Source organism: Haliotis asinina, chromosome 12 (assembly GCF_037392515.1).
Source record: "Haliotis asinina isolate JCU_RB_2024 chromosome 12, JCU_Hal_asi_v2, whole genome shotgun sequence".
Classification (NCBI taxonomy): domain Eukaryota; kingdom Metazoa; phylum Mollusca; class Gastropoda; order Lepetellida; family Haliotidae; genus Haliotis; species Haliotis asinina.
The window spans coordinates 41,221,072-41,246,677 of record NC_090291.1 but is presented as its reverse complement, the minus strand read 5'-3'; the positions used below and the strand labels follow the sequence as shown (position 1 = coordinate 41,246,677).

Sequence of the window (25,606 nt, the reverse complement as noted above, 5' to 3'; positions counted from 1 at the left end):
TCGCGGCCTAGGCAGTAGTTTGTGACATTCGAAATACGTGGAACTCGAATCATTGAGTGCAGTGATAGAATGGCCGTCGACTGGATGTGAAGGATCAGATGCTACTGAACGACAGTCGGGTCCCGAAAAGTTTAAATAATTTCCCTATGGCCTCTGTCGCCTGGATAATCGACCATCTTTCCCAAACTATGATAAGGCCTCTAGCAATACATAAGTACTACAGTATACCGGAAACCAACCCACACAGGCCAGTACCTTCACTTCGCTTCCAACCATCCACCCCAAGTCAAGAGAGGAATCATCTCCCCCTCGCAAGATCTGTTCCACCAAGCAGCACCTCACCACCGAACTCCAACACCTAAAGTCTTCATACAGTACAACTACCCCGAACAGCGTGTGCAACAACTATACAGAATTTCAACAACAGAGCAGAGGAAACCACCCGTCAACAGACTGCACCCTTTGTCATCAGCCTCCCATACTACTGCAATGTCAGCCTTAAAGTCCAGAGACTCGTAGAAACCAGGCCAGTGTAGATGTCATCTTCAAAAGAAACAACACCACCATCTTGAACACCATCAACGGGACTGGCAAAGCATCTAGAAACAACAATCACCTATGTAGAAGCCATCCACATCAAAAGACCAAAGTTATTACAAACCTCCTACATACTATCAACTCATTGAAGATCCTTATTATTGACAATCCCACGCTTGTGTATACCACAGGCTTCACTACCCATTTGTGTATTTTCCAGGCTTCGTTTCTTACGCTCCTATCAAAGCCCATGTGTTGTTATTGTGTCTGGCTTCCCATCCCAGTCAAAACTGTACAAACATATCCTCTAACTTGCATAAAAGTTCCCCTTCCTAATACTGATCATCACTTGCTTAATAACGGTGTTAGAACCTACACCCAAACGTTGCTCTTATAGCAATAAAGAAGTTGTTCATCCATATATTGTCATCCTTCGTTACTACTCCAACATCGTAATGTCTCTCAAAGAAGTTATAAGCTTGGGGTATTCTTATTTGTCAGCCTTTTTGTGTGGCACTTAGAACAACTTCTTTATTATCAATATGAGCGCTTTTCTGTGTAGCTACAAACACAAACCATGTACATCAAACAAGTGATGTATTGTCAGCTTTACTCATGAATGAGACATTTTCCAAACTGGCACACTTAAGTCCTGGCATCATGCCATCTTAATCATCAAGGACGGACATTTACAAGTTCAGATTCATTCAAGAGAGCTCGTTAGCTGGAGACAATGGAGTGAGGGATTGGTGTGATTAATGAAGAGAGAGACCCGTAAAGACCCGGGTTAGCATTGGTTGACATGTCATCAGTTCCTTCTCAAACGAAGTCTGGAAACCCGTGATTGAAAGCACGAGTAAGGGCACGTGTCAGTATACAATCAATCGTGTTTCAAAGAAACATATACCAAAGGCAAGAATTTGGGGTTAGACTTCCACCTGTATGTCCCCATCCCTCAAATTTCATTTATGAAGGAAAATTTCTTCGAGTGCCATTTTTATAAGTTCAATATGTCTTTTAATATTGTTAGCACACAATTAAAACAACGCTTTAAAATTCATCCTTATCAGATGAGGAATTTATATTCTGGTTATATCATTTGACTGGAATGAAACTTGAGGGGGATACGGCGGAAGTCTTCCCGAATTAGGTACTCTGCCATATCTACCTATCAAAAAAATTACTAAAGTGCGGAACTCATTGGTGGGATTTCACTCACACCACCAGATGATCAACATTACTAATCAGCGAAAGATCGTGTTCCTTCCGAGTTCAGGTGGTCATTTGTGGTGCCTCGGTTTATAGAAATAACAAGCCAGGTGAAAGGTTCTGACACAGCTTTTATTCACAATTGCCTGTACACAGTAGAGGGCTGCTAATGATAAAATGTTCCGTTGGTTAAATGACTGGGCTTGAGAAGGATAACTGTACCACGGCTAGGGATAAAATCACAGGTTAGACATAAGCAATGTTCTCTAACACTGTAAGGTTTAAAACGTTTTCTCAAATAGACACCTAACAGTAAGAACCTAACCACAGTTTGTGTAGAAACATCACAGACCATTATCTGGCAACACTGTTAGGAATAAAAGGTTTATTACAAAGAATGATGAACACTCAGTGTAGCATACGTTACATGGTTAAAATGACACCGGGCCCTGTGGACATATTTGATGAATTCAGTCTTATCAAACATATCGATAGATGCTGATTTGGGACTACCTTTGCCCCAAGATGCAGGAACTTGTAACTCTTTACACTTCCATGTTCAAGATTTATTAGGATTCCTGCTTCAATGTTTAGTTGAGTAACAGTTCCTTAGGAGTAATCTTGTCACTGACTTTCTTTCTGAATGCCTCAATACCTGTTCTAGAGCTGCTCCCTATCACAGATGATGGAAAGTTTCATCTAATGTACTAGTCTCCTTCATAGGTATTAACCAACCCATGACTCAGTATTAGCTGTACAATTATGCTTTGAAGACCTTGACCAAATCAACTTGCAAGCTTTTACAGAAGTCCTCAACCAAATAATCCACCACTGTAAGGCTAAATGAAATGTTTCTCGGGCACTGGCACGTTACTTTTATTTGTGTGCACAACAATTATTTAATGCCATTTTTAAAAAAAAATTGATTTGGCAGCGTCTCGATCATCCATTTGTCCACTATAAGAACCACTGTCTGTAAGAACGAGTGTGACTTAATTCACAACTCATTAACACGTGCTAAACTTTCCATGCTGTATTTCTGAAAGAAAAAACATGTGTTCCTCGTTCATCACCATTTTTCCTATCAAAATGTTTTTAAAAGTCCTACTGCCCTCATCACTTTTGAAAAAAATGTGCCCAAGAAACATTTTTTTATGCAGCCTAAGGGTCTGTGGTTAATACTAAATGGATGTTAATCCTCTGGAACAGGAAATCTTGAATTCCTGAATCAAGTTGATAACGCACAATACTGATACCATGTTGAGAATTGCTCATCCATCACAAACCCCTGTATCATGGATGAAAGATTCAGATGTAACCAATTTCATCACATGAGCTCAAGCTTCAGAGGAAGTCAGAACTGACAACACTCATCCAAACAGTAAGTCAGAACTAACTTCTGGCTGACCTGGTTAGGTGGCTGATTTTGCTGGGAGCAGGTGCCCAACTCTGACGGTGTGGGATCAAGTTCCGGATTGAGCTCAGCCCAACAAAAGTACTAGAATCTGTACTTCACTGAGAAAGTGTAACACCAAATTTATCATACGTTACAACTGCATCCATTTGAACATGGGTTTGTGGAGGTTCAGAACTAACTATTAGAGCCAGAGATAAACCAGAACTGTAAATACGTGAGAACCAACTACAACATCCTCCCATCCTCAATGCCAGCAGGAAACAGTCCCAATCCCACTGTTTGGCACATATACTTAGCTCCTCTACCCAACCTCCCTCCCTTGTTGTCCACATGCTGCCTTACACAACTCTTCAATAGCTCATGCATGAGCATAGCCAGTGCTGGGCTGTGGAATACATACAGGTCTATATACACAGGTCAATGTACATAACATGCGGGACTTTACCCTTAACAGCAACACACTGGACCTTTGTACAACAATATAACATTACACATAAGGTTTAGGACAATTACCCATTATCATATAGTGAAACAATTCTGTTTCTTATTATGATTGAAATACAGGATCAGCTGATGGCAGTTTTCAGACCGAATCCGGCTCTACTGCATATACACCTATGTAACATTTGTCCATGAGATAATAACACTTTAAGCCCTCTTCATTGGTCCTTTTGTCCTGAGCAGAAGTCCCTGAAGCTTATGGACATTTATCAGCCTTTCAGCAGCCTCCTATACTGAAACCCTCATAAATCTGACGTGCATTTTCACACATCACATATTAATATCTATTCATTAGTTCATTCTATTACTGAATTCCATTGGATAACCATCTGCAAAGATTGATCTTCAATGAGGTCAAACATTGTTTGTCAGTATGTCTCACCACTTTCTTCTTGTCTAGATGATACTAACTTTTAATGCAATCGTTGCAAAAGATCTTTAGGGGAAGTCTGATGTTGTTTCCATGCAAGTTTTCTGAAACTGCATTTTATCATGTTTATGCAATTCATTGCCCACTGTAAACTAAACATGACCATGAGGATGTTTGCAGCTAAAGTACTGTATATTTTTGACCACAATATGCTTATTTGGTTCGTTACAGCAACACCTTTGACAGACGACCACTTGACATACAAGGTAAAAAATATAGGAAAACTAAACTTGGTGATATACGATTAGTTATGAGAAATGAAAGGTGAAACATCCCTTAAAACATTTCAGGGATATCTACACTATGCCTGCAGGACTTTTCTTGTTGGTCTTTAGCCAGGCAAAATTTTCCTGTTACATGTATTTATTTAATATATTCAAAATAGAATTAAGGATAAGTAAGAGTAATGATTAAAATAGCACATGGCTACAGGAATATTACTGTGTAAGGTACACAAACATGCAACAGAAGACTGTTGAGGGGTGGCAGTGACCCTGATTAGAGCTTTACAGCTGTCATATAAACAACAGCCCCAGAATGCTAAAAGAGCAATGCCCCTCTTATGACATGTGCATCAGTATCAGTCACAGAAAATTGACTTTTGAACAAAATATGAATCGTACAAGAGATGAAAATGATTACACAGACTACCAAATTAAATAAGATTACAATGTATCCACTACAACACACGACAAGGGAGACAACCCTTCACAGACAATGACACCGTTGTAGTTTATGTGAACTATGTACATGCACTAATCCACAGTAACATAATCACCTTGGTAACACACAGCCATGGTGAAGCACAGGTCCACAGCAACTACAAGCCTCAACGCCAGCATTGAGGTCACACAGAACATTTACACAACTTCACAAATATTACTTCATCGTAGAGATAGGAAGCATAAGCTCTAACACCAATGCAACAAAGTAGGCGACTTACTTGCAATGGAAGGACGAATTGATATCAGGAAATAATGTTGCTGTAGTTGCTGACCCATCAGTCAGAGAGAAGACCTGTAGTACGACCATGATTATGTGTTTCATGCTTAATATTCAGAATTGTGGAGGATTACATGTTATCATACATTGATCACGCAAAATTCTTGAAAGCTCACTGAATAAGCTACTTTGAAAGTAAACTTTAGCATATTTGGACCTTTAATTGTTGTCGTCTTCATGTGTGAGGTAAATAAATGTTTTATTTTGCTAAATGAGCTGAGTTGCTTATGCATGTGCTTAGAAGAATCAGAGGAAGTCAACCGAGTGGGGCTGGATACAACTGCTACTACAATTAAAGTGATGATCTTATGGATTTACAGACTGTGATGGAGTGAGGCTGACTACAAAAATTCCAATATTTGAACCTAGCACAACCTGTATCACTGTGTAAACACTACATGCATCCTAAGTCTTCAGTTTAAATTAGCAATGGGGGCGCAGTGGGCTAGTCGGCTAAAGTGCCAGGCTTGTGATCCAGCAAGGCTGATGTGTTGAGATCGAGCCCACCTGTGACCAGGTATATCAACCTTGGAGTCAACTTTGTGTGCAGACTCTTTCTGTGTGTCACAACCCCTAGTGTACAGTACACAACACTGTGCACATAAAAGAACCCATGAATCCATTGACATATGACCAGGTGGTGACCACATGAATACGTGCAAAGACCCAGTTGCGGGTACAGCAGCATGCTAAAGCATGTGACTTATGATCACCTTTGCGCTATGCTCATAGGTCAATGTTAAAGCATGTGACTTATGATCAACTTCACAATATGATCGTAGGTCAATGTTAAAGTATGGTGCTTATGATTAACTTCTTGAGATGTTTTTGCTAGTGGCACCCAGGTGTGCCCTGTTAACAAGCATGAAAACCAAATGCAGATGAATACAAGCAGCATGGTCAAGTTGAATGTTATGACACAGATCCAGCTGTTCTCTACAATACCGTAATATCCCCCTGAGCTGATAAAATGCTTCTGTTGAAGTACACCCCCTCCACTTAAGTGCAATATACATACAGCTAATTATGTACTTCTGCTGTGATTACATCACACTCACAGATACTACAAAGGCAAAGTAGACAGGAGACACTTCAACTAACATCAGATTATGAGGGCTGGTAAAAATGTTCTAAGCTTGTATAATTTCTAGACTGGTGACACCAACTAATCTTAGGAGCGTTGATGGACAGTGTTCTTCATCACCATTTCCAGTTACTTTACTCAAATAGATCAACTAGTTCGAAAGCAAGAGGTCCTTGGAACATACTGGGGTATACATACGAGTACAACGTAAGAGATGTTGTGGGTTTGAGTTATGATTTCACATGACAATGCTTCATCTCACACCTTTCGAGTGGTAAAGTCTGCAGTACATCAATGTGGATTCGAAGGAGTCACCTCACTTGGCCCCAAGCGACTTGCACCTATTTCCAAACTTGAAGGAACATCTCCATGGAAAACGCCATGCTGGTACTGACAAGCTCAAATCTGCTGTACTCGTATGTATACCGCAGCATGCTTCAAAGACATGTTGCTTTTGAACTAGTTAATCTATTTGAGTAAAATAACTGGAAATGCTGACGAAGAACACTGTCCAAAAAGACTCCTTAGATTACTTGGTGCCACCAGTCTAGGAGTTATGTAGGCACAGAACGTTTTGACCGGCCCTCGTATGTTACTCTTGTTTCAACTCTTTAAGAAAGAAAGTGGAGATGTAGGTTTTTCACTGAATAATTAATACAGATGTTTGAGTAGGTAGCAACAACTGGTTGATTCATATTACGGTCTACACAAAAATGTTTACTGCAAGTGCAAGACAACTTATGACACAAAGTATGAGTTTGTAAAGAAGCCATTCACAGACACTGCAACTAGTTGTTACCTGACTAACAAAGTTCTATGTGACAAGGGGAACAAGACCCTGACACATCCACTGTGTCTCAAGACAAGGACTGGGGAAGACTTCACACCACGTACACCACACACAGGACTACTTCAACAAGTTAATATATTAGATATCCTCTCCTGTATATACATATGTAACAAGATCTACAAGTGGTTAGTATCTAGCGGGTGGTATTAGCGTGCAGAGGAAAAGCATGGAACTTCATTCTTCAAGGTCGGTCACAATGGTGGCAGTGAATGGAAACAGGCTGACAATATCCTTGAAAGTCATATATGACTAGACAAAGGTTCTTCAATGGTTTATCATGTCAGTTTTAGCCGAAACTAACATGTGGGTTCAGTAATGAGGAAAGGGGCGTTCAAATAAATGAATGATACATAAAATTATAGAATGACCGGTAAATTATACCATTAAAGACACTTCACTGGTTCTAGTCATAAACAGACAGAAATTCGTCTTAGAATAGTGAGGCCTCTTTAAGTCATCGCCATTGGTACATCATGAGTATGTACACTTAGCCATTGTTGGAGCTGAAAGTTGATGTTGACCAAAGATGCTGATTGGGAGCTGCTGGGACCAAAATATTTCAGTATATTTTAAATTTATGGGGCTTTTTGTATTTTGCTGATCCTTTTCCTGAGAAGATTGGATCAATAGTTCACATTTTACAATAATCTTACAAGTTACTACAACTACATTGTCTCAGCATACATCATATGCCTCCTGTAGGAGAAGGAGGTGGATTCTGTACATTCTGGGGAGAATCCAGACTACTTTAACACATCAGAAAAAGCTCAGACAATAGTGTGACAAACAGTGTGATGGTAAACTGAAAGCAGGATTCAGGTAATTATGCACAGTGACATGAACAGGGCTAGGCTAGGCTAGGCTAGGCTGCCACAGGGAACCTTGTCCATTCAATACAATCTCAGATACAGCTGCCAGCTGAAGACGTAACAAGTCACATCGGTCTCTCATATCAACATCAAGTCACACATTGTTTCTCTGAATACTGGCATGCATTAAACTGACACTGAAGTTCAGTAATCAAGCCAAAAGTGATTTCGATAAGTGCCTTCTACTGAACAAGTATTGTTTACAAATAATAATAATGAGCATAACAATACACTAACACCTGCATATACAAGTGAGTGCGTTTGGTTTGACACGGCCTTGAAAATTAGTCTGTTAGCATGTTAGCATGATTTTGAAAGAAGCCTGAAGTGCTGCAGGTCGGAGGTGCTCAAAACATAGCCTGGGCTAACCAGAATTCGGTCCCATGATCACAGATTGCTGGAGACGCTAAGGATACAGGATTGTAGCACATTATACATAGCTACTTATAAGTGTGACTTGTTACTACACCAGGACAGCACTGATGGCGCAGTCCGTCCTGACAACCTTAATGGCCTCCCTACAGAATACTACAGTTAGAGAGACTATCACATTGGTAATGGCACCTGCACATTGACTGACTGCATCAACAAATCCAGACATGCATGAAAGACATAATACATCAGTGACAGAACCTGACCACACAACCACTCTCAGATTACAGACACAGTCTAACATGCAGCCTAAGGTACACTCAGAGAGAGCATATAGCTGAATAAGTTACTAAGGCTACACATTTACTTCCAGGTTGGGTGGCCAGGCTCTATCACCCTGTACAATTGTAGATTGACTTGTACACGTTTCCCTATATGTGGGGAACACTACAAATGTTCAGGTCAAATACTAATTGCTGTGAGATAAAATGCTGTAAAATTGTCTAATCATAAAATAGAGTTAAAACAACCAGTCAGTCTATTATGGCCCAAACCCATGCTAAAAGTTCAGTGTATAATTATGAGTATATTGCATTTCAGGACATAAAAGTAGCACTTTGAAAGAGCTGTGGACATGGGGGATGACAAATACGGGAGTCTTCACCGACTCCCGATCAGATACTTTAACACACAAACATACAATAAAACATTTGGCTCTCATCAATTCAAAACACAAATGTTGGCTAGCTTAGATCCCTTAATGATAAGATGGTACACGAAAACAGGATGCAGTTTGTATAACAGATATAGCAAAGACATTACCTTGGAAAGATTACAATACCAAAGCTAGAATTGTTGTTGTAAGGGAAACTGAATGAAGACACAAAATGACAATTAAACATGTTGCAAACCAATCAAAATTTCTCCCGAAAGATCAATCATTCTTTGACATTCTGCTACAATGACTCATGACAAGATGAGCTTGTACTAGTCTCACTTGCTTGTTGTTGTATTCTTAGTGAACATGTCAGTTCCTGCATTTCTGCAAAGATTTTAACTATACATTACATACAAAATGTACATTCTCTTGGCCACAAAAATCTTAACATTTACTATCTATGTAACAAGAAACTTCAAACTACAGAACAACATTTTGACTCGACTTTCATCACAGATAGTTGTTGAGCCCCTCCTGGCTTGCAGTAGCTTGGCGGTACACCGTTGCTGTTGATGTCAGTTGTGATCTTGGAGCGTGCTCGGTGACCTTTACGCTGCATCAGGACACAATCTGACGAGCATACCGACGACCTGTCTCCAAGGTCATGGTCGGTGTACTCTGAGAGCTCGCTGAACTGAAGGGACTTGGCTTCGACATATAGCTCAGAGTCTGTACGCCCTATGTATTGTATTGGAGTATTACCTATCGTCCACTGAGCCGTTGATGAGGCAGACGTGGCACAATTCCCATTGCCAACACTCCCTACACTAGACATAGATGACAGAGAGTTCACACTTAGCTGACTCAACTTCTTGGTCAGTGCTTTCAGATTCAGTTCTGCCCCATTGCTGGTGTTTGCTTGATTCTGCTTCGAACCCTGACTCCCCTGACCTTTTGAGCCTTGGTTGCTAGAGTTGTCTTTCTTCCCTGAATCTTTGCGGTTACCCCCATGAGATCCTCTAGATGAACCCCCTCCTCCACTGAAGCGCGCCCCACCTCCCATGTTACCACCATGTCCACCTGGCCCATCAGTATCACTAGAATGATCACTGCTGTCACGGCGATGGACAAACTTATGCTTCAACTTATCCTTGCGTGACCTCCCCTCCGTATCATCAGTATCACTGGCATCTGAACTGCTGCAGCTTGTGCCTCGTTGACCTGCTCCACGACGTTTCTTCCGCTGCTCATACTTACGGAGGATTTCAGGCGAAGCCATGCTGCTGACAAATGCACGAGGTGAGTGTAACTTCTGGGGGACAAAGTCCTCTTCTTCGTCAGATTCGTTTTCCTCAAAAATCTGATTAAGGAGTTGTGGAGAGCTGTTAACCGACTTCAGTGGCCATCTGGTTGAACCAAGTTCTTTTCCTGTCGAAGATGTCTGCTGAACAGACGGTTGCTTTGTCACAGTAACCTGCGGCACCACCTGCTTGGATGTCATCTGTTGCGATGGCATCGGCTGGGATGTGGACTGCCTTGATCTGGCCTCCAACGATGAGCTCTGCTGGCAATGTGACATTGAGACCATACTCTCCAGACTTTCACAGGACACAATGGGTTTCATCATCCCTGACTCCTCTACATCCATGTCTGAACCATCCTCCTGTGAATCCTGGGACTCCTCCTTGATGAGACTGCACTTCCTCACCCTATAGTGCTTATCGGGGCTTGCTGCATTATGCTTGGGGGATGCAGATGGGGAGGGGTGGGTGCCAGGAGGAGACACCAATGACTGCACGTACGTTGGCTTCAATGCATCCTTGGCATCAGATGGCTCCGTTTGCACTCTGAAAATAACACAACAAAAGTCTTACAATAAACAATTCACAGACATACAGAACTTCACTGACACAAAATACTAATCTCTCCCCTCCAAACATACACTGTGCTTATAACATGATTCACTACCTTCACACCAAAGATTGGTATTATCCTAAAACATATATACTGGAAATGAACAGAAACACTAGGTAAATAAAGACTGAATGGAATTTTGAATAAAAGAATTTAACAGGGAAACCAAAATTCAGTGTCTTTGTTTCCTTACAGTTGTGACAAAGTCGAACCTTGTGTTCCATTTCCGTTACTGAAAACAAGCAAACTGAAATATTTGGGAATTAATGACTCAAGACAATGTTTTGTGGGGTTTTTTTTGCTGACAAAAATATTTGGGAACTGTGAATATGTATCATGCTTGAGGTTAGAAGGAACAAAAGTGCTATAATTCATTTCAGAAAGCAGTCCTTCGTGCATTGTTGGGAGACATGCAAGTTCTTGGTTGGTAAAACGCAAGCATCGTGGGATAACTCAACATTAAAATCACATACACAGTGTAACCTGAAACGTTGTGACAACGAAACTGATCATGTGACATACAACGAATTACAAAAGAAAAAAACAACAAATATCAATATCATGCAGGTTACACAATACATAGTGTAAATATCAGGTACTGTATAGGAAAGGCAGTCATCACTTAAAATCTCATTGGGTGAGAATGTGCTCAACTGACGCAGTCATCACTTAGATGTCCAATGTCCAAAGATCTAAATGCTGAAACAAGGCCAACACAATGCCTATCAATCTGGCACTCAACTTACTACACTGAAGAAGGGTATTGACAACAAAGAGGCAAACTTTGAGAAACTAAATAAAACACATTTCATCAATATCAGTGTCATATTTGTATGGATTTGTTCCATGATATCAAACTTATCATGCAATGTTGAACCTAACCACACTCAGCTCATAAGTCAGTCCACTTGGTAGGGTGTCCTGTTCTAATGAACTGTGGAAATTAAACATTACAAAACACCTGGACATCTTTCTTCACAGGTCACTTCTTCACTGGTGGTCTAATTGTATTGGCACAACCAAAACACAAGCAAACTGCCAACAACACCGCAACCATTACCGTCACATCTGACTGTCCTTAATCCTCATGAAGATCTAGGCTGAATCACTTACTAAAATGAGCACTATCAGGGATTGCTGGTTTGTATGAAATGTATTTGATACATACTACTACATTTAAACAAATATTAATGATTTAAGCAAAACTATTTGAATTTGTTTTCAAGGTCTTATCTTTTCGACTTTGCCACTGGTTCCTGACAGGAGCTGCCAACACAATACCTATCCACAAGCCTACAGCACAAACAGCCATGCTTCTACTCCATGACTGTCATATCCACATACATCAAAACACTCAACACACCTACCACACACATACCATTCCCACTAAAATACGCTTACACTACAAGGAAACAGCCAACAAGCCTCCACACCTTCTCAATACACACTCACACACAGGCCCTGCCAACCTTTTCAATACACACTCACATGTAAGCCCAGTTCAACCTTCTCAAGATGCACTCACACACATGCCTAACCCAACCTTCTCAATACACACTCACACATAGGCCCAGCCCAGCCTTCTCAATACACACATGCCTAACTCAACACTACACCTAAGACCTTCCCATCCCAATCCCCCCTTCACACACACTCCTGTCAAACAATATGGCTGCTGTCATAGAAGGTCTATCTGATGTAAGTGTTAAATGAGTGTAGAGAAAATCTCATGAATGAAGGGAAGAGGAAAGAGTGGATTACACAGAAATGAACAAGTGAAGGTTTCCATGACAACACAACATGCTGGAAACAAGGTTACAACAGCTGAATGACATGGACATAGGTAACCCATTACCCCTGGAATCGCGACGCCAATGCTTCCAGCGTCAAGAATGGGGGAGAGTTGGGCGTCACTGCCTTGTTCAGGAGTCTTTGCCTCACGCTGAGAACGCACACAGGGTAGAAAGGGAAAAACACACATTACTGCAGGAATCAACAGTTACTATGGTAACAGATGTGCAGTCTCCTTGTTGTTAGTGACATTCAATACAAACAACTAAGAGAACCACGTCACAACAATGAGAATTCCAACGCACAAAAGATAGGGAAACTCATCCTGTAGGAACAAACAATGGACGCATGTCCCCCATTTATCAATAAGAGCGACAAAATCAAAGACCATCACAGGATTGGTATCTGTGCTCATCTGGTTAAATGAGCTCCTGAAACAAGAATTACAGAAGAAGCCATCCTTACATTAAAATGGGTCATCCACCTACAACCCTTACATATACTATGGTTATCTGACACTAACACCAATACCTCAGTATGTCATTAGCATCTTCACATAACTTACATTGTCTTTCTTTACTGAAAAAACATACATATCTATTCAGCAGAAGCCAGTTTAGAAGGTTCACTTGTTTGAAAGGACTAAGAACCTATGATAAACAGTATAAATAAACAGAAAATTTGTAGACAATAACAACACTGTGTGATTCTGTGATGACCATGTCCAATACAGGAATTAGATTAGTTCAATGTAAGCAGCTACTGGCTACAACATCGTGCACCTTTTTATACAGGCCCAAAACCCATATCTCGTAAAATCTCATAAGCTCTTATACCCTCAGCTAGTAACAATTCACATGATGATAAAAACAAATAAATAAATATACTGAATAATAGTTAAAGCCAAAATGGAACAATTAGGCTGGAAAAGTGTTTGGCACAGACTACAACTGAGTGCCACTCCACCCTAAGTATTTTGGTAAGATGAATGATTTGAACAAGTATGGTTAAAATATATCATGAACTACAGGTGACAATACAGGTAATCTCACTATATAGGAGGATACAATCCCTTCACACTAATATTGCAACCAAGAGTGAGAATCTGGGTGTTTCAAGTTCATGCAAGAACCGAATCACTACATTCCTGGATAACTAAACACTGCAGTACATGATGGCTCCCAAATGAGTAAGGATGAGTTGTCTCCCCTTCGTTGCATGGGCAAGTCCAGGAATACACAATGCATCATGAGAAAACAAACCAGATAAGCTGAGAGCAACACAAAGGCATCATAAAACCACTCACTGAAAAATTAACAGCAACTCATGATGATGAACTATCCACATAATCCACGATTCCGTTACATACCTCATGCATGAGTTATTAAGAACACTTTGCCACACGTTAGACGGGGGTAAAACAAAGGGAGATAATGTTTGCCGTCACACTCCAATGCAACTAATCAGTTCAGAAAAGGCAGTGTCTCTCCTAACTATACAAAGAAACATAAAAAACAAAACACCATGCCCACACAGGCAGGCTAAGAGATGAAAATAATTACTTGTCTGCTTTCTTTGCACCTCCAGGTAGGAAAAACCCAGTTTTGTGGTCTGGGGTGGGGCCTTTTCCTGCAGCTGCAGCAGCTTTTCGCTCAAAGAATGAACTTAAGATGGCAATTTTGGAAAATTTGGCAGAAACTGAAATGCTCTTTTTCATATTCTCAGCATCTGGTTCCGATTTGGACAAAAGGTGCATCTCAGGTGGAGATGGTAAGCCAACCTCACCTGGCGAGACTGCACCTGATTTGGATGGGCGTTTCTTTTGGTTACTTTTACGATCAAGTGTCATGCTTGAGGTCAAAGTCTTCACAAACACTGGTCTATTAAGACTGCCATCAGCGGACATAGGCTGGGAGATAGTAGGGCTTATAGCTAGGGAGTCTGCATCCATTCCCCAACCTATTGGGGCAGTTTTAGTCTTCTTCACTTCTCTTTGCTTGCTGTACAAATATCAAAAGAACAAAACTGTAAACACCAGATGGAAGTCACAGAACCACCACAAGACAACTTCGATGCTGTCAGAACCAAACAGAAGCCAGGTATTACAAGATTTCTAAATACACAATACCACATACAAGACTGCACAGGACAAAACCAGGAATCAAATTGTCAGTCTACAGAAATTACAGAAGTACTGAAGAAAATGGTACTTTCTTGAGAAAAAGTTGGATACTAAAATACACATGCAGTATTATGTTGATACCATTAGAGATCATAAATTACAGTAGTTATTTTCATCTTCATATTTTCAGCATAAATCCTGCAAAAATCGTGTTTTCATATAATCTTTGTCAAATAGTTTTAGTTTACAACAGCCAAATGCAAAGCCTTGATACTCAACTTTACCCATTCCCCCAGCGGTTATTCTTTAAGCAAGCATTAATAAACCAAGTTTCAAAAGATTCAGCCATATTCAACTTGCTTCTCATTAAGCAACACCACATCACAACTTATACAATGCATGTTATTCAACAACTTGCCATATACAATAACAGGCTTATATTACCCACCAAAAGGATTTATCCACTAGTCTGAGACAAAAATAAACAATATGACCTCCACAGACCAGTTAATTCAGCACTTCATCAATACATTTCAGAAAAAAAATAGAAGGTTGTACAAAATATTGTTCAAAATCCCCTTGAAACTCAGAAATAATTTCTTTGCACTGGAAGAAAGTAGGAAGAATTCAATGGTACAATAAATACTCAAAGAATTTTAAATAAATTATTGCTGCCTTAATGAAATATGGCGTAAATGACAAGCAGCAGGATACTAACCGAGGTGAGAGAGACAGTGGCTCGAGGTGTGGTTTCTGGGTGTGTCCAGGGGCGGACTGTTTCCGCAGTTGACTGGCAGCCTGCTGCAACTCGTGCTGGTGTTTCTTCAGCTTACGCTCGGCCAACAAGTAGTATGTGGCCGTGATGTGATCATACGAATCTTTGTCAAGAGAGCTGCCAGAGAAGATGCAAGTAAATATTACATATGTGTCATACTTCAAATACACTATCATATTGGATGATTATGGCTGCTTAAGCTTGTAATGTGAGTGTGTTTAACATCACTCTAAGAAACATTCCTGCAGTGTCTTGCAGGGAGTACACCAGGAATGGTACACCATGTCAGGTATTGAACCAAGGTCTTTGGAATGACAAACAATAGCCAGGCACCAGACTGAAATATGAAAATAACCACTTGGGCACACTAGACACTTCCCCAAACAAACAGTTCTGCGACCAAGTGTTTCTTTTTGTCTATAGCACTGAAAAGTACATTTAACTTTTGGAGATAATACAAAGTGACTCTCTTAAAGCCTTGTAAGTGTATAGTCACTTCAAAACTTAACCCAGAGTGAAAGTAACAACGAAAACATCTTTGTTATTTGTCAGTTCTACAGATGTCAAACAGCGTCCAGATTATGTATGTTGTGTATTACACCTAAGAGTAATCAAGCAAAAAATTCATGGCTATCATTATTGGTCTTGAGTCTCTACGTATATTTCCGTGTATGTTCTTCAAACTTTGTTAATCTCTTCATATATTTTCTTCTGACATCAACAAAGGACACAGGTTCAAGACACATTAAAATGGGGCCCTTAAAAGTCATTGCCGTCCAGTCATTCATAAAATTAACCTACCTTTCAAAGCAATATGTTTTCCGTTAACAATCATGTCCACAATCCTGCCCGTGACCCTGACCCTGACCCTGACCCTGACACTGTCCCTGTGAATGACCCAATTTTTCTGAAACCTGGCTTATTAATCACCATCACAGGTGAGCTCTGTATAGGTGTTAACGAACCTGACAATCTCATCCTTGGATGCAATCTTCCCCTCCACCATGCGTTGTACAACGTAGGTGTGGTCTTCAGGTGTCAGGTGTTCGTGTGAGATGAGGGGCATGTAGAACACTGGGTTGTACTCTCCCCCTACCGTCACCCACTCATGGCGTAGAATCAGATCAAGTGTCAGCCTCCGTGATGGCTCACGGATCAGCATACCACGAATCAATCTGAAACATTTACACATACTAAATACAACATTGAGACCCAAGTGTAGATGCACAGACTGTGGAGGTATCCACGAGGTTTATAACTTCAGTATTTGCATCCAGGGATAAGCTAAATCTGCAACTTTTAACATAAGACTACAGAATGCTTTGACAAGGTTAAATTGTGGAAATGTCAGTTTCATCATCAGAACTCAAATTAAATCTTTGACACTGTGGGACAGTTATGCTTTTGTCCTTAATCCGATTAATCAGACTAATGATAGTCTGCATAAATCTTGAAACAACAACTGCAAATGTTTTGTTTGAGTGGCATTTTTCAAGTTGCTGGTATTTAGAAGACACAGGTATATGGATGACCATCTTCTTCATTCTAACAATGGCAATGTTTCGGTATAGATTCTTATACCGTTATCAAGAACAAAAGGTATAAGATACTATACCGAAGCATCATCATTGTTAGAATAAAGAAGGTGGTCATCCATAAAGTTGTGTAATCTCAACTGTAAAATATATCAAGTGTTCTGCCTCAGTGGTCTGCTTAATGGAAATCTGAACATACTGTCCCTTCTTAATGCATGACAAACGATCTGTGTAAATGAAATGATGTACTGTATTTCAGAAACATCGAAGACATTCTAGGCTCTGTGCAGTGTGATAATTTAGAAGTGTAACCTCCACTTACTCCCTGCAGCTTCTAGAGATGTGGTCGGGGATGTTGAACTTGCAGTCCATAATCATGGTCAGTGTTTCGCTGTCATTGGCTTCCTGGAAGGGGGCACAGCCACAAACTAGCATGTAGAGAATCACCCCAAGACTCCATACATCTGAAATCAACAACAGCAAACTTATAACCAACATGTTACGAACTCAAGGACTACCCAACGTGCATCTTAAAGTCCTCCGATTTTCATTCTTGATTTCTTACACAGCACTGATGACGTATGAAAAGTGAGACACAACCAGACTTAACAGAGGTGGGTCTTTGCATGGATGAATACCAGGTCATGGAGAGACCAATTGGGTTGACACCATAGTTCGACATGACAGGGCACAGTGAGTTCTTATGTGCAAAGTGATGCATGATATTTTTTCTGTTTTGACCATGTTGTCACAAAAATAAATTACTTGTTACTCTGTCAGTGACCCTTCGATATTTTTACCAAGCAATGTGATGTTATTAGCTTTTCAAATTGACTCCTTATAACAGCCGTTAGAAACACGTTTCTTCAGCCAGGTTTAGTGTTGATCCTACCCTAAGAAAATTCTAGCCAAGAGCTTTCCCATATGAATTGACATAAATATGAGTATCATGATACACATCATACTGTAGTGTAACCTATGTACCGTGATATGCATCACATCATGACCTTTGCATCAAGATATGACGCCTAGAGGCAGGAAACCTAGGTATAATGATGCAGTGTAAACTGAAAATTGGCATAAAAACAAACAAAACCACACTATTCAATGCTATAGGTAATAAATGTAACAAAGCAAATTTCTGATTTCAAAGAGATATGAAAGAACAGACGATAATTCTTCTGAATTTGGACTTAAAGGCATATACCTGAAAGAAAATGAAATTATTAGTGAAAATTGATTATCTTTGTAAATTGTATTATCCCCAAACTGTTACTTTTGACATCCCAAATTGGGAGAGTCAACCTGACCCCCAAATATAAACATTTAGTGGGAACCCTGGTCATATCATGACCTGTAGCATAACATGTATCACATCATGACCTATGTATCATGATATGTATCACATCATGACCTATGTATCATGATATGTATCACATCATGACATATGTATCATGACATGTATCACATCATGACCTATGTATCATGATATGTATCACATCATGACATATGTATCACAATATACATCTCATCGATCATGGCCTACGTATCATATGTATCACATCATGACCTATGTATCATGATATGTATCACATCATGACATATGTATCACAATATACATCTCATCAATCATGGCCTACGTATCAAATGTATCACATCATGACCTATGTATCATGATATGTATCACATCATGACATATGTATCACAATATACATCTCATCGATCATGGCCTACGTATCATATGTATCACATCATGACCTATGTATCATGATATGTATCACATCATGACATATGTATCACAATATACATCTCATCGATCATGGCCTACGTATCATATGTATCACATCATGACATATGTATCATGATATACATCTCATCATGACCTATGTTGCGTATCACGATACATATCGCATCACGACCTATGTATCATGATATGTATCACATCATGACCTATATATCATGACATGTATCACATCATGAAATATGCATCATGATAGACATCTCATCATGACCTACGTATCATGATATGCATTATAGCATCACATATTGTAAACATTACTTTACTGGGTTCACTTGACTCACACAATGTTACTGTAAATAATCACACCATCACATCATGTTTACGACCCATTAAGTCACTCTAGTATTATCCGGATTGCTCCCAGATGGTTCATCATGTATCAAGTATGAAAGCTTCCATTCATGACGTAACCAAACCAATTATTTTCCTCATTCTCTTTCAGCCCGGCCTGAACACGTCAAAACACGTCAAACAGCATGACCATTAACAGCCCACACAGACCCTTGTAATGCTTCCTCAAGAGCGGTGAGGTCAAGTAGAAACATGGACATCCTATGTAGCCCTGACAGTCTCATTACTAGCCTCCGCCCTATAGCTTTCTGCCAGGCTTTGGAGTGGTCACAGCTACATGCAAGAAGTCCAGAGGACAAGGACAACACGTACCTCCTAAACCCTCTAGCTATTCGCCTACATTGCTAGTCCTTGTGGTGTAAGTCAATGCGGTCATGAACCAAACTAAAAAGATTCTGATGCAGCGTGAAGAGAATGGATGCTAAAACACCAACAATTCAACCCAAGGGATGCACAATAATATTCATCGTACCCAGTATTTAAGAAATATAAAAGTCCTGTAAGTATAGTAATTATCAAATTTTACAGTACAGTACACTCCATCAATTTACTGCTTAACAGAACCCTTCACAAGCAGGGAAGGCCGAGGTAAAACTCTTTGGTATTGCACTTCAATAACCCTTTTGGCCTTTACTATCAGATGAAGATGTAAAAAGGTCTCTTATCTGCTTATGAAATGTTACATATTTACTTATCCCAACCCTTGTCTGATTATGCAATGTTTATGCAGTCAACACCTCCAACAAGCTGAAACACTTAATCAGCCAGATGATAGAGCCATGATTTTAGGCAACAGCCATTGTATGGTATGCACCCATGGATGGAACCACCAATCAGCCTGAACTGACAAGTGGAGAACTCCTGCGCACTGACATGTGGTAAGAATCCCAAAAAGAGCGAAAGTCGTGTGAAGATTATTTATAGCTGGTTTTACAATATAAAGTCAGCTTCTATTCATTACTGTAATACAATTGGCAAAAGACACTTGTAATTGTTCAGGGAGGTGAACAGCACGAAAGAAAAATGGTCATGATAATGTAGGCCTTTAATGAAAGAGGAACAGTGTAGTAAATTGACTTATGAGAGGTTCCAGTCCTTGACATTCAACATGGTTAAAGGTCACGTTACTTGTCTGTTTATAACATTCATCAATCTGGCAATAAGTACTTCTAACCCAATCAGTCACTTATCAATTACACTGTCTAGGCTGTACCTGGTTATACTTATAGGGACAGTAGATCAAGAAGACCTTTCTCTCGTCAAGGAGATCTCACAAAAAACGTGTTATTCCTGAGATTCTTGTTATTCTGGTACTAACAAGTGGCTTATTAGAACCCTTAAGCTTAAATCTACTCAGGATTTTAAGGTCATCTTCATCCGAGTTGGGCAATGATAAGGACAACACATAAACTGACTTCATATCCTGAAAATATATTGAAAATACATGACAGATTTCAGGTATTCAATTCAAATAACAGGAAACTGTTCAACCTTCCTTCGCATTATTCCAACAAGAGAACGTTCAGATGCACTCAATAAACAAGCAGATAAACAACCTGTGCTTTTCTTAGCCAAAGTCTGGAATGCAAGAAAAAATAGAGCGCCAATTCCCTGTGAGCTAAATTTAGGTAACAGGCACACGTAGGTGTAGCACTGAGCATTTAATGTGAAGGTAACACCACCTCTCCTCTTCATCACTCTGCAGGCTGATAACAGCGGAGCTGAGGGAAGGGGGAATAGAAAGGCATGGGCTTTTGGAGCCGCTGTCTCCTCACAGCCACTCAATACAAATCCCACTGCCACTCAATACAAATCTCACCGCCACTCAATACAAATCCTACATGAGATATATATAAAATAAGAATGTGATTTGATTGAAACAAATGTTTTAGGGTACTATTATTCACAGATTTCCAGAATGTTGCTACCAAAACTGAAAATCTTGCACACAGGTAACATCAAAGAGAGAGTATTCATAAAGGACAGCAAGTACCTGAAAAGTTTTCAACCCTTAAATCATACAAATTCTACAAGATACTCTTACTTGTTGAAATGATTATGCTGACTGTCACAGCATAACTATAAGCACCTGCTACTTATCCAAAATATTTGGATGACTATCTGTACTGTAGCATGATGTTCAGATATCAAACATCTTTTTACATTAGCATGGCAGTCATGTGGAAAGAATACATTTAACTGCAAATTAGGAAAGAAATCTTGAAAAAAATTCCCACTTGTGAGTGGACAATAATTAGTGGTCCTATCTCTACTTCACTGGTCCAAAATAACATTCACAGATTTACGTAACTATCAAATTGATACAAAATTCACTGGCCAGAAATCGACAAAGATGAACACAACAAGTATTGCCAAATAACCAAAATACAATAACAGTATTTGTGAATGCTTTTGCAGGGCTTGATCAAGCTCTTCCATGTCTATATTACGAAAATACATAACAAAAATAATGTTTAACAAAAACAGAGGATCCAGGTCCTTTCAAATGTTTCAGAAATTCCGAAATACCGGAGCAGCATTTGTCTGCATTAAAATCACTGTCAAAAGAGCATTTAGTCCTGATATAAATGCTCGGACAACCTTCTCAAATTCAAAGAGATTTATGAATATGCACATTTGTGATCCTTGATGAGCTATGTATCATCACTTAGGTAATCTGTTTTGGGCAAGACTTCTTGTCTTGTCCTATAGTGCCACAACACCAAGGGGCAAGGTAAACCACAATAACACCTGATCATACAGGTGGCCCAGGCTCATAACGCACTGTTATGTCATGCCTTTGTTCTGCTGTTGTAAACTTTTTGAAGGCTGTTTTGTTAGAATATTTGCACTCTGTATAGCTGCCATTGTAAATATATAAACAGCTGGTGACGAACTATTCACATCACAAAATACATCAAATACTTTTATAAGGATAAAGATTTACCTTTTTAAATGTACCACAGTGTACACAAAGATGTTCAGGTGTGCTCTTTGGAATTTTAAGTGCACTGGCAATAAGATTATTTTGGACCATTCTGAAATAAACAGATGTCATTTCACCCTGACCTCGATAAGCAGTTGTATTTGCAAAGTCAGTGTTCTTTCAGAGAGTGATAATACCCATGAGACTTTATTTAGAGTTTCTGAATCCCAAGGTTTGATGTGATAGATCACACAGCTCACAAAGTGCCTTCATTTTCATGTGTCACACTGACAACCATATTTACATGAATAAATATTTCAAAGTGAGTCTACAGACACCTTGTACTCCAGGAACATATTTCAGCCTGTCTTTGTCATTTTCGAAATGACAATAGCACCAACTGAAGGAATGTGAAACCATACAAATGGGAATTAAATCAGAACTTACATTCACAAATTAGCTATTTGGAGTGCTGTTTGTGTTTATACTAGTTTTCAAATTAGAAGTGGGGCAGTGGGGTAGCCTTGTGGTTAAAGGCTTTGCTTGACACACCAAACACCCGGGTTCAATTTCCCACGAGTACAATGCATGAAGCCCACTTCTGGTGTCCCAACCATGATATTGCTGGAATATTACAAAATGTGGCATAAACCTTAACTCACTCACTGCAAATAAAAGCCAATTATTACAACTTATTGCGCAAAATACTGAAGCTCATCTGGTGCACATAATTCTCAGATATGCACTATGCTCAAGAAAATATGCTATAAAAATCATCTTTAAAATCATCCTTGTGACAGCTAGCCACTGTGATAGAGACAGGTCTTTCAACTGTTGTTTCTTCCTGCTTCCTTGAGATCACTTTCAATCTACGCCTGTTGTCCTATCATGGCAAAAACTAAACATTCGAAACTTCCGCAAACAGTGCTTGGTATTTTGCTTTGCTAAACACTGAATCAACATCAATAACTGATATCCATCATAACAAGTATTGATTTCCTGATTAGAGAACCCCTTAAAACAAACCCCTTCTTTCTGCAAGATTCACATTACACAATGACCAATGTCTCCACACTTTGCACTTTGTAGATTCATGTTTATATGTTGACTTAACACAAACAGGCCATATTTGTGGAAAAACAAACCCAGCTTAATACATAATGTACATAAGCACTGAAACCACAACACAGCGGTTGAAACCAGCTCATTTTATAGGTACCAGTAGACTAACAACTAGTCTCTGAAATGAACATATTATACACAAAAAAATGTTCATAGTTAAAAACTAAAATGCAATGAAAAGGAGCCTGGAAACACTTCCAGATTTTCATTTTGAGATGCTGTAGCAATCTAGACTTGCAACATTTTCTAGACCTGCGTGGGCTTAGTTGGATGTATGCTTCAGGGTGTGTATGACAGACTAAGGTACCAGATACAGTGAGTTAGTGAGTTGGTGACTTTTACGCTGCACTCAGCAATATTCCAGCTATATGGTGGCGGTCTGTAAATAATCGAGTCTGGACAAGACAATCAAGTGACCAACAAAATGAGCATCAATCTGCGCAATTGGGAACCGATGACATGAGTCAACCAAATCAGCGAGCCTGACCACCCGGTCCCATTAGTTGCCTCTTACGACAAGCATAGTCGCCTTTTATGGCAAGCCTATTCTAGCCCAGGGGCCTTCACGGGTTGTACCAGATACAGTGAGTATAGGCATAGCTGGTGACCTTCCCATGCTTCCCAGTCAATACTACCGTGACAGGCTAGATGAATAACCTATCAATAGATAGGTCCCTTACAAGAAGCTATTTGACAAACAGAGAGAAATTTTGAGTTCTTTCTAAGGGCTTGATCTGGCCCCATGATAAGAACGTCACATAACATGGGTAGAGCTGACAGTTACTGTTCAGTTATACCTGATGATGGGGCCAGAAGAAGCCCTGAAATGTTGAACTCAAGAATAAAAAGAAAATGTTACCCAGAAAAGTTCAACCTATCAGTACACTGAGTTAGAATTGGTCTCTAGCAACCTACATTTGTCATACTACAAGGTGACCAAACGGATTCGCTGATCAGTATCACTAACCTGGTTCATATTGCACCAGATTGTATCCAAAACAATATAGTTAATTTATCATAGCATTAATTTTAAGTTTTTCTGCTTCAAATTTGACTAATTTCAATGAGAAATTAAAAACAAAGACAAGACGTTCTCTGGGGCTTGTCTTTCCATGACTTCATAATGATAACAAGTATCTGAATCAGTAAATTCTCAATCTTGATAAGGTTCAGCTCATGTTGTTAGATGATATCAGACTTGGTTCATGCAAATGTCATAACACAAATTTCGTTACTTTGAAGACTGCTTTGAAAAGAGGCACAGGACTTGTCTTTGAACAAGCTGTAAGACCTATATGCCCTTGTCAACAAGACAAACTCCAGTCAAGAGGTTTGATGGCTTCATAATACCAGGGCCCTTCTACTTTTAATAGGCTGTCAAGACATATTAAGGCTTCATGCCTTGTGAACCACACACTGGCCCTAAACAACCCTGTGACATGCCACAAATACCACCACTTCTTACCCTTACTTTTACCAATATCAATTACAATCCAGGACAAAGCCAGGACAAAGTCAACTAAGTAGAGGGTAGCTAACAAGCCTTGGGTGGTCAAAATGTCATCACAATGGCTCATCCATGGATGGTCAGGTGACACAAATATGCCATAGTAATTCGTTCTGCAGAGGCTTTGATTCCCAAGTTCAATCACTGGCTCTGTTATGACAAGCATGAGTCAGTTCTAATCACAATATCCATGATATGACGTATTTGTTAGCACTCTGCAGGTAATTCACGCACTGGTCAAAATCTTTGTGATGTCCATGTTTATAAAGACATTTTTATGCATTCTAAATACAGAGCAATGGTGAATCATAACACAATAATGACAATTATAAATTGCCTGTACATTGTTTGAATGTCAACAACACTGTGAAAACCAATCAGTGTTGCACCGATAAACATGTAAAGACAATATGCTGCCCATTTCGTTCCCATGCTCAAAAATACCTTCTACCTCGGGAGATTGCTTCAGGTGTGAGGCTAATATGCTCCTTGTCAGGGATACACCCTAGAGGGAATGTCACTTCAAGTTGTTACCATCACTAAGAACAGCAGCATCCGCAACTGGATCATGTGGATATGGCAAAAACCGCTATTGATGCTTGGAATGTCTGGCAAATATTACAAGATCTGTACATTGCCAAGTGTGTCATTCTTCTTTCACTTCACCATGTAAACAATTATGCAGAGTCAGCAGATTCTGTGCTTGTTGATCAAATGCATAATCACATGTCTGTATCTTGAACATATATTTCAGTTTGGAAGCCTTGTTACACAGACATGGTAGGAACACTCTCAACATAGGACTACTTTTGTTGAAACATAATCAAAAGAAT

The 25,606-nt window shown here is 39.6% G+C and overlaps 1 protein-coding gene across 2 annotated transcripts in view; it reads right to left on the bottom strand.

Annotated features, from left to right (window-relative positions):
• Positions 1-1,859: 1,859 nt before the first annotated feature.
• Positions 1,860-25,606, bottom strand: part of LOC137257694 (SNF-related serine/threonine-protein kinase-like) — a 36,448-nt gene continuing 12,701 nt past the window's right edge. The window contains exons 2-6 of one of the 2 annotated variants that reach the window (XM_067795076.1): positions 17,389-17,530; positions 16,497-16,706; positions 15,475-15,648; positions 12,699-12,785; positions 1,860-10,776 (exon numbers count right to left, since the gene is read on the bottom strand). In XM_067795076.1, the coding sequence (XP_067651177.1) occupies positions 9,405-10,776; positions 12,699-12,785; positions 15,475-15,648; positions 16,497-16,706; positions 17,389-17,530 (1,985 nt within the window). In that variant the 3' untranslated portion in view covers positions 1,860-9,404. The remainder of the gene's footprint in view (positions 10,777-12,698; positions 12,786-15,474; positions 15,649-16,496; positions 16,707-17,388; positions 17,531-25,606) is intronic. The other variant, XM_067795077.1, reaches the window with a different exon arrangement.